General features: G+C 54.2%; 4 protein-coding genes across 5 annotated transcripts; 2 read left to right on the top strand and 2 right to left on the bottom strand.

The window, feature by feature from the left end:
- Positions 1–912: 912 nt before the first annotated feature.
- Positions 913–4,199, bottom strand: PV07_11557. 2 transcript variants are annotated; one of them, XM_016399004.1, is made up of 4 exons: positions 3,899–4,199; positions 3,796–3,841; positions 2,882–3,680; positions 913–2,794 (listed from the first exon to the last, which is right to left on the bottom strand). In XM_016399004.1, the coding sequence occupies exons 3-4, from the start codon at positions 3,649–3,651 to the stop codon at positions 1,357–1,359; spliced, it is 2,208 nt and encodes a 735-aa protein (XP_016243566.1). In that variant the 5' UTR covers positions 3,652–3,680; positions 3,796–3,841; positions 3,899–4,199; the 3' UTR covers positions 913–1,356. The 2 variants fall into 2 exon arrangements, with proteins under 2 accessions (XP_016243566.1, XP_016243565.1); XM_016399003.1 differs by having other exon boundaries at positions 2,882–3,841.
- A 692-nt stretch (positions 4,200–4,891) lies between these two features.
- Positions 4,892–5,763, bottom strand: PV07_11556 (uncharacterized protein). The gene is made up of 3 exons (XM_016399002.1): positions 5,570–5,763; positions 5,188–5,451; positions 4,892–5,136 (listed from the first exon to the last, which is right to left on the bottom strand). The coding sequence occupies exons 1-3, from the start codon at positions 5,718–5,720 to the stop codon at positions 5,060–5,062; spliced, it is 492 nt and encodes a 163-aa protein (XP_016243564.1). The 5' UTR covers positions 5,721–5,763; the 3' UTR covers positions 4,892–5,059.
- Positions 5,764–6,923: 1,160 nt separating this feature from the next.
- On the top strand, positions 6,924–7,907 carry PV07_11555 (uncharacterized protein; the record flags this gene model as incomplete). The annotated part of the gene is made up of 1 exon (XM_016399001.1): positions 6,924–7,907. One exon carries the CDS (start codon positions 6,924–6,926, stop codon positions 7,905–7,907), a length of 984 nt encoding a protein of 327 aa, XP_016243563.1.
- A 396-nt stretch (positions 7,908–8,303) lies between these two features.
- On the top strand, positions 8,304–8,675 carry PV07_11554 (uncharacterized protein; the record flags this gene model as incomplete). The annotated part of the gene is made up of 1 exon (XM_016399000.1): positions 8,304–8,675. One exon carries the CDS (start codon positions 8,304–8,306, stop codon positions 8,673–8,675), a length of 372 nt encoding a protein of 123 aa, XP_016243562.1.
- Between the last annotated feature and the right edge of the window lie 348 nt (positions 8,676–9,023).

The raw sequence follows: 9,023 nt of genomic DNA, 5'->3' as shown, positions 1-9,023 counted from the left end.
AATTTGATGAGTGATTGGAGTGGCGGCCGGCGGTACAGGTGGTACATGCTACTGTCCACTCTCCGTACTGCGTAATGTCGGAAGAAGAGGAGATGTAGTAGTAGTCGAGGAGGTGGTATTCAGTCCTTGATGATGGTGATGAGGATGGGTGGATGGATCCCATGGACCAGTCTCTGCCTGCGCCCGGCACATTGTGGGGAGCTTCATCATTTGGCCTTGACCGCCTCCACATCCTCCATCGACATCCACATCTCTACCTCGTATCACCATCACCATAACCCTCACCATCGCCATCACCCTCACCAAACGCCAGGGCCATCATCTCCACCTCCATCTCTATCTCCATTGCCATGTCCCGGCTGCACACTCCCCTGTCCCACTGTCCACATGGCTTGTTAGGTGGGCTACAGGACTGACGAACATTGATGGCAGACACCTCCCGTCTCTCCTTGCAAAACAGCTTGGGAATACCGCGTACAGCACCCTCTCTCGAGGTGTCATCTCTGCTCCCTCCAAGCCCCCTCTGGCCTAGTTTCCTCTCCTCTCGGACCACGGATAGCGCCTCCAAACCACCACGACCAGCCTCGCCGAGCCCGTGAATCACCTATTTAGCCGCCATTGGGACTAAGAGGAAGATTCCGTGCGTCCGTCTCGCTTTAGCCGGCGGGCCCTTTTTGTGCCTTCGATTCCCAATCTGCCGAACATCTTCCCATTGCTCCATTCGCACGAATAATGCCACCTTCTACCCCCCTTCTGGAATCATATTATTGGCACCCAATGGGGCTTTTCTCTTGCTCTTGCGCAACAAATGGCCGGCAGACTACGGAGTTTCTAAAGGGGTGGTCGGGCGCACCGCTCGTCTGACCCATCCTCTGAGGGTCTATCTTGGCGAAAAGAGAGAGGAAAGAAAGCCTGACGAGTTGCCCAGCTCCTGGGTGCAGACAGGAAATCGGTCTCTATCGACCCGACGCAGGAGGCTATGTAACATCGTCACCATTACATAACCCTGGCCTCTTCCATCCGATGTTATACCGGGGGGAAACGAGAAACTTTTGGGCTCCTTCTCTGCCTTGTCCGCTTTCTCAACACCTTCACAGCCACTCACCAAGCCTCCCACATCTTCTGAGTTGAAGACACAAAAAAGCCTCATCAGGCTGACAGACCGCTTAAGCAAGTTGAACTTCAACCGTCTTGAAATCGACTTTTTCCATCGGGCCGAAAAAAAACCACATAACACCCTGGCTGCTTTCCATTTGTCGGCAATGTGCAATGTCCTTCTTGGGCATGTCGTGCGTGCCCTGGTCTGGTCCCAGGCTTCGTAACCTCGGCTTCCAGGGGTCATTGACTGCGCCTGTCTTACTGCTCCCCAGCCCCCAGGTATGTCCAGTCGAGTGGTGGTTCTCCAGCCTTGAGCCCGCGCACTCGGATAATCTGCTGGTCATTGGGCACCAAGTCAATAGCGCTGTCGCTTAGATGACACCCTTCCCGCTCCTCAAACACAAGACATTTGACCGGCCTGTCTGCAGAGACATGCATCTCGTCACCCACCACCTCGACCTTGACGTTCCGATCGGGAAACTGGAGATATTTTAGAGGCTGCGGCCAATCGGTGTCACGAGCAACCAATGTGCCGTCGACCCAAATGCGAGCTGCCAGGACATGGGGCTCCTCCTGCACATTGTCGACCTTGCCCCTGAGAACGTCGGTAGTTCCGTTTGCTTTGACCTTGATTCCTTTCTTGACAATCTTGTCCTTGATCTCCAGGCCTGTGCGTACGGACACAAACCTGACCTCCACATCTGCGGTGATCTCGGTCAGCTTCGTACTGACGACCCACAACTCCCAATCCTGCGTCCGGGGTTCGCGGGCGTGTGTCACACTCCAGTCGTGGTGAGATCGACGAATTCCGACCGCCACCGGGGCTAGAACTCGCGCCATGGCATAATACGCCGGTTTTCTCCTCAGGTAGTAGTCAACAATCGACCAGCTAGTCACCGGCCAGCAGTCGTTGAGCTGCCACACCAGCGCTCCGCCGCAGCGTCGGTCGTCCCCCCATTGTTTCCGCCAGCCGCGATAGCCAAACATCAGCGCCTCGCATTGGATCAGCTGGGTCAAGTGGATGTACGCCTCGAGCTTTGTCGCCGTTCTCACATTCTCCACCAGGTACGTGGCAATTCGTCTTTCGTGCCCATCGGCCTTGTTGTGAAAATCCAACACATGACTTTGCGGATAGAGATCTTCCTCCCTCTCAACAAACGACTTGATTGTCGCAATGTGTGGGAATGCCTCCATGCCGAACTCGGAATTGAACCGTCCTCCCAGCGAATCAAAGATTTGATACTTCTCCTGCGTGCCGTGCCAGACATTCCACTGGTGCATGTCCCCAACCGTGGGGTCCGAGCTGATCTTGCCATCACCCCATGGCGATCCCGGATGATATGGGATCCAGGGCGCCTCCGCGGCCGAGACCCTCGGCAGTAGTGATTCGTAGATGTATCGTGCTGGGAAGTCAGATTTCAGCCAGTGCTCCTCGTTCTTGTCGTCATAGTCGTAGGTCAAATGAGCAGACTCCTGTACTTGGTAGTCCTCATTGTTCCCGGCAAAAATCACCAAGCATGGGTGATGGCGGATGCGGCGCACATTGGCCACGGCCTCCGCTTCGATCGACTTGAGTATTGCCGGAAAGCAGGGGTAGTTTCCGCATCCAAACATGAAATCCTGCCACACCATAATCCCCAACTCGTCGCAAGCGTCGTAGAAGGCGTCGTGTTCGTAAATCCCTCCTCCCCAAACTCTGAGCCACGCCGTTAGCTTCAAATCCCATCAGAGGGCCGTTCGGGAGGATTCGGGGGAGGGGGGAAGGGTCACTGTCTCGTGTTACCTGATCATTTTCTGGTTCGCGGGTACCATCAACTCGATCCAAGCTCGATACTTCTCAGGGGTCACGTTGGTCAAAAAGCTGTCGGTAGGGATCCAGCATGAGCCACCACAGAAGATGTCGACGTCGTTGACACGGAAATAAAACGACTTGCCATGAGAATCATGCTCCTGCACAAGTTGCACCTTGCGTAAACCGATGCGCCGTGACTCTTGGTGCAACACAGTTCCTTCGGTTGAAATCGTTACACTCACAGTGTATAGGGGCTGCTGCCCGTACCCGCTGGGCATCCACAATTTCGGGTCGGAGACCTTGAGCTGGGCGGTGGCCTTCTTGCCCGACACCACGCTGGCCTGGGTTGAAAAGATCTCTCTGTCTCCCAAAGTGACGGTGAAGTTAGCTTTGACATCCCCATGAGGGTCCCCGAGTCCTTCAATCTCCGCAGAGGCCTGGATCGTGGCGAGCTTGTAGTCGTCTGAGATGATAACGTCGGTCCTCAAATCGGCTATTCTGATGGAATATATCTCCAGCCGAACAGGTTTCCAGATTCCTGCACACATGAGGAAAGGTCCCCAGTCCCAGCCCCAGTGATACTGCGCTTTCCTGACGGCCAGACGCGCCGAATCGCCATTGAAACAGATGAATTTATGCTCCGGGTGCTGGTCTTTGATTTCCCGGGCTTTCAGGAAGGCGGGCTCGAATTCGATCTCTAAACTATGGTCCATTGTGGACTGAATGGCTTCTGTGACGTCGACTCGGTGCGGCAAGAACATGTTGTCGCTTCGAAGGATGGTTTTGCCATCTAACTTGACATGAGCAAAGGTGTCGAGACCATCAAAAGCCAGGACAGCTTTGGAGCCTTGCGGCACAGATAGTCTGGCGAGTCTGGTCCGATAAGTCCATGATTTCAAACCTACCCACTCAGCCTTGATCTCATTGAATCCGACAAAGGGATCATCCAGTCTGGTGAGTATCTACATCAGCTCCAGTGCGGTTGTGAAGGAATGCCACAATACACACTTCTTGTTGTCGATCAGATCCTGGTGCACAGTGGAAGGAATCTTCTTGACCGAACACCAGGCATTTTCACCAACATCATCACTCTGCTTGAACGACCACCCCACGGACAAGTCGAGGACCTCCATGGGCACCAGCATGTCATCGAACCCGGACATGTCCCCCATCGGCTTTCAGTTACCACGATGGTTCTCTGGGGGAAAAGGAAAAGGAGAAAAGTTCACAAGAAGCAACGAATCAAGAATATATTTACAGACAAAGCTCGAGAGTCCTTGTACCGTAGGAAGAGAGGAGCTCAGGCACGGGAATTGGAGAATTGAAAAGGGTTTCAACCGCCACGCAACACGGCGTGCTACCTTCCACAACTCCCAGCAGCGAAAGCAAAGAATCCACTTCGCCCACTAGATCTGACGACGGAGACAAGGCCGCGACGTGAGGATCTCTGTAACAGAGGAATGCTAAAGAGCAGATATGCAACACATGACCCAGTTTACCATTGATTGCCCCCATTGAGCGAGGCGGAAGGCATCGAAAGTGGCATGGAGACAATGGTCGTGGGGGGTATGACGGAATATCGAGGTTAGCCGAGAACCCAATCGGAGAATTTAGACAGAATGCGCTAGCACGGATAAGGACGTCGGAGGAAGAGAGCTCCGGTCCCAAAGAGGGAAAGCGCGGTTCTGGTTTATCAAGCAGTCCGGCACCGAGCCTCTTCTTCCCGCATTGCTCAGAGCAGTCTGACTCGTTGCCATGTTATCCCAGCTTCTTTCTCTTCTTTGACTCTACCAAATACTCACTAATGATGCGAGATGGACCCTTGCCACTCTTGTCGATTCCGTCTGTCCCCCCCTGATGGCGGCAACACATCCGCTCACCCCGGGTACACGTGGGCTAGGCCGCGCTTGTGATGGACGTGACGAGTTCGACTCCAGCGACAATGAAGCCAGCTGACCTCGAGAGACCTCTATTGCCATTTCTGTGCAGGAACTATCTCACCGTGTCCCAATCCGATACCTGCACGGGCTCAGATCAGGATTGTTATGGCACCAAACCACGCTGCGCTCTGAGCAGCAAAGAGTTGGATGAGACATACGGAGTGCATCTATGTGTGGTGGCAGATGTTTGGCCTGCGGAGAGCTTTGGCCCCCGCGGTGAACCTTGAGACTACCAGCCCCATGTGCCAGGGCCTCCTTTCATGGGTCCTTCGAGCTCACTTGTCACCCATCCACCATAATAGTCGCCTACAAAGAGGGGGAATCAGATGCGGCTGCCACTTGGGTTCAACTACGTACCTTCCTGCGGAGTCACCTTCTCATCGTCGACGAAGCATTCCCACGGCACGCCGCTGGCATAGAAGGACAAGTATCCCTTGATGCTCGTGAAAGCCGGGGTCGGCGACTCATAGCTCCATATTTTGTTCTTGACGGTCTGCCCTGTCGACTTGTCCGTCAAATCCCAATACGTGGCTCGGCCTTTCCATTCGCAAAGGGATGCCTTCTCGGGGACCTGAGTAAGGTTGAAAGAGTCGGAGACGGAGTTTCGGGGAAGATAATATGCTGCACCAGTAAATGGTTCGGTGTCAGTGCCATTTGGTTGGACAGGGACGGATTTCCCTAGGCACATATTGCTCTCCATTTCTTGTGCCGCGACATGCTAGAGGAGCACTGGACTCACTAGGAGGATGCGTAGTCTCCAAAACCCAGTACGCTGATTTGGTGTCAGCTAGAGTCTGTCCATTCCATCTAAGCACCAAATGCCTCGGGGTTTTCTCTAGCAAGGGAGGGCGGGGGAAATTCTGGACGTTCAACTTTGGTTTCGCAGCCATGGTACGAGAATGATGGCAATTGATCGAAACAAGACGATGGACTGGATCCTGGACGTAGATAGAGATCAGATTCACGGTGTTATGTCCATGTTCGATGACGATATGGAAGTCAGTCTGACCGACCCATTAGGGTCTAGCCATGTACGGCCCTTCGTCCTCCGATCGGCTTTCTGAGATGATCAGCATGATACAGATCTCGTGGCGCAGGGCAGCGTCACCCATAAGTTCCCCCAAGTCACTTGTACCTCCTGTGTATGTAGAGAACATAATTAATGGGCTAATAACCTGAGAGCATTGACATTATATGTCTAAGCCATATCTCGCTCTATGACCTCACTCCAGGTCTGGCTACAAGATCCCTAAGGTATCCTGCTGGGCAGTCACAGAGAGAGTGCAAGTCGGGTAGGATTGTCCCACCTGTTGACTGCCCCTGCAGGTCTCCATCAGCGCCTTGCCTTGCCCTCTTTCTTTCAACCTCAGGTCATCTTCATGTCAACCTCTTAATCTTATGCTTCTTAACACCACAAGCAAGTCATAAAGTCCAACCAATCTTGTCGTGCCTCAAGCACCGAGGAAGACTAATCATTATTGTTGAACTGCACGGCTATTTTTGTCGGTTTCAGACTCTGCCCCGCGCGAATACGAAGGGCGAGCGTGGCCAATTTGCCCTGCTCCCCGCTCCAAATAAGCGACCGGGTCTACTTTCTGCCTATGATGCAGCCAAAGCCTTAGCCAGGTTCATGACACGGGATGGATATCAGCGAACGATCGCTGCTGTTACTCGTATGCATCGCCGTTTCTGGCGGGAATCGGTTTCCCTGGGAGCCTGGGGATTTGGATCTTCTCATACGGGGACCTCGTCTTCTACCCTACCCCCTGGCTAGCGATGGACCATTTTCTTTCCATTTTTCACCAGAGGTGGGTTTTGCGGCGTCCTCGGGGACTCGAGTCTATTTTCCGCCACGGACCCAAAATGCTCGAAATTTGGGAATTGAGCAAAAGACCTCGTGGCGAGCCTGGCTCTGCTTTAGCGTCGCCTTAGGACCGTTATGTCGGGGTCTACTCTCGGGGTCCAAGCCTCAGCTCGCAAGCCACCCAAAAAGCATTTCCTGAAATCTCGAGGAATGTCCAGCTCTCAACTGGGCTTCCACCATCAGAGTTCGCTCGATTGTTTCTTAGCACCGCCGCAGACAGACAAACAACATGTCTTCCCTTCTGCTGAGCGCCGCAAGTGGCGGCATTTTTGGCGCTGCTCTGACTGCATCGGGCGTATACTCCCCGTCCGTTATCGTCTCACAGCTTCAGCTGGGCAATTTTCATATGCTCAAGAGCTTCCTCGCTGCCAGTGCTTGCAGCGCGTTGATCGTGGTCGGCGCGAATCGAGCAAAGTACGCCAAACTCTCGCCCCGATCCGACTCCTCGTATGGCTGGTTCATGAGATACGATGCAAACCTCATTGGTGGGCTCTTACACGGTATCGGCATGGCCTTGACGGGTGCTTGCCCCGGGACCGTCCTGGTGCAGCTTGCGATGGGGGTGAAATCCGCACCGGCGGTTGCTGCTGGATGTATCTTGGGAGCAATTGCCTTCGTCAAATCGGCAGCATATCTCAAGCGAACGCCACCTGCGAAAACCCATGCCGGTCCTCCCCAGCAAACCGTGCAGGAGAAGCTGGGCCTGTCCACCAACTCCATGATTCTCCTGTACGAGACTCTGTGTCTTGTCATGATCGGTGCCGCCACGTTCTTGGCACCCACGCGCGATCACTGGCTCAACCCGATCGTGGGCGGGCTTCTTATCGGTGTGGCGCAAGCAACCTCCGTTCTGTTCACTCGCAAGACCCTCGGTGTTTCAAGCGCCTATGAAGATATCGGGAAATATTTCTGGAGCGTCGTGGACGGGACGGCGGGCCCGGGCTTATCGAATATCGTCTTTGCCAGCGGCGTCATGGGCGGGTCGAAGCTCATTTCGCAATTCATACCAGCGGTGTCCGAGGCAGGAGGCCCAGCGATCAGTCCCCTCACCGCTGCCGCCGGGGGGTTCACGATGATATTCGGCGCCAGGATGGCGGGCGGATGTGCGAGTGGACATGGGATCTCCGGGATGGCCACCATGGGCTTGAGCAGCTTCATTACCGTCGCTGGGATGTTTGGAGGCGGCATTATCACGGCTCTCCTGCTACGATAAGGAGCCTGGTCCTTCATCACTTTTGAGGGACCGCCTCTTTTATCGAGGCGCATTCACATTTCATTCCGGACAGTTGTCTGAGTGATCACTGCCACCACACCACACAGTGACAAACAACAATGAGAACCATCCAGGGGCAGTCACTGCCTCGTGACCGTTGTGAACAACACTGCCTGTCGGTGACAACCATTCACTGCACGACGGAACACCTCTCCTTGAAGAAGGGGGTCAACACTTCCGCCATCCATCCATCTGTCTGTGCCGTATCCCCGCGACAAACTTGAGCTCTACAGTCTCAACCTGCAAGCGCCATCACTGAACAGCAAAGCCTTGAGGAAGCTACCAAACATCACGACCTGGAATTGTCATCTAGGTGCATAATCTCGAAACAAAACAATGCCGTTCCTCAACCTCGCCCCAGTCGAGCGACCCGCTCCCCAAACCCAGCTGTCTGCGACCGCCACCGGCGTCTCGAGCCCTCCAGACCACGTCGACAGATCAGACAAGCCTGTGCTGCCCGAGCCCTCCACCATGCCAACTACCAAAGGCAGCAGTCCCGATAAGACTGCCTCCGAGTGTAAATTCTTGAAGCTGACGCCGGAATTGAACAGACCGTTCATTCCGACTGAAGCTCAAAGTTCAAGTCCAAGGACCAGCACCAGCACCAGTACCAGTACCAGTACCGGTGCGGGTGCGGGTGCGAGTGCGAGTGCCGAGCAGGGGTGTCATGGAGACAAGGCTGTTGTCCAGGCCCAGGAGAAAGAGTGATCTGGGTGCATACCTGGGTATGGAAGTGCATGCGCGCGCGAGCCGTGTTCCGAGCAATGGTTAACTCCGGAGATGGACGGTTCATCAGTGTCTTTCTTGTATGGATGCCTAGCAGAAGAAGAAGAACAACAATAACACAGTCCATAGACACCGACGACAAAGTCTCGCAAGGGGCGTCTCCTCTTTTGTTGTTTGGGGGTTCGTTCACTTGGACCATTCAGCTCATCCTAGAGCAGATGCCTACCCACCTACCTACCTACCTACCTAGTGTGTATATGTACCTCGTCCGGTTCAGGATACCCAATATTAGCATTAGCATCAGTATGATGGAACCAGGAAACAATGCAG

Source organism: Cladophialophora immunda (genome assembly GCF_000835495.1).
Source record: "Cladophialophora immunda strain CBS 83496 unplaced genomic scaffold supercont1.7, whole genome shotgun sequence".
Lineage (NCBI taxonomy): Eukaryota > Fungi > Ascomycota > Eurotiomycetes > Chaetothyriales > Herpotrichiellaceae > Cladophialophora > Cladophialophora immunda.
Note: the sequence above shows the minus strand (reverse complement) of the source record. Positions and strands in the feature narration are given on the sequence as shown.

Coding starts and splice junctions, on each gene's coding strand:
- PV07_11557 (XM_016399003.1), bottom strand. CDS start 4,062: ATGGGGGACATGTCCGGGTTCGATGACATGCTGGTGCCCATGGAGGTC. Junction 3,842..3,898: donor GATCTGATCGACAACAAGAA/GTGTGTATTGTG, acceptor GATACTCACCAG/ACTGGATGATCCCTTTGTCG. Junction 2,795..2,881: donor GCGAACCAGAAAATGATCAG/GTAACACGAGAC, acceptor GGCGTGGCTCAG/AGTTTGGGGAGGAGGGATTT.
- PV07_11556 (XM_016399002.1), bottom strand. CDS start 5,720: ATGGCTGCGAAACCAAAGTTGAACGTCCAGAATTTCCCCCGCCCTCCC. Junction 5,452..5,569: donor GGAGACTACGCATCCTCCTA/GTGAGTCCAGTG, acceptor TTACTGGTGCAG/CATATTATCTTCCCCGAAAC. Junction 5,137..5,187: donor GAAGGTGACTCCGCAGGAAG/GTACGTAGTTGA, acceptor CCCTCTTTGTAG/GCGACTATTATGGTGGATGG.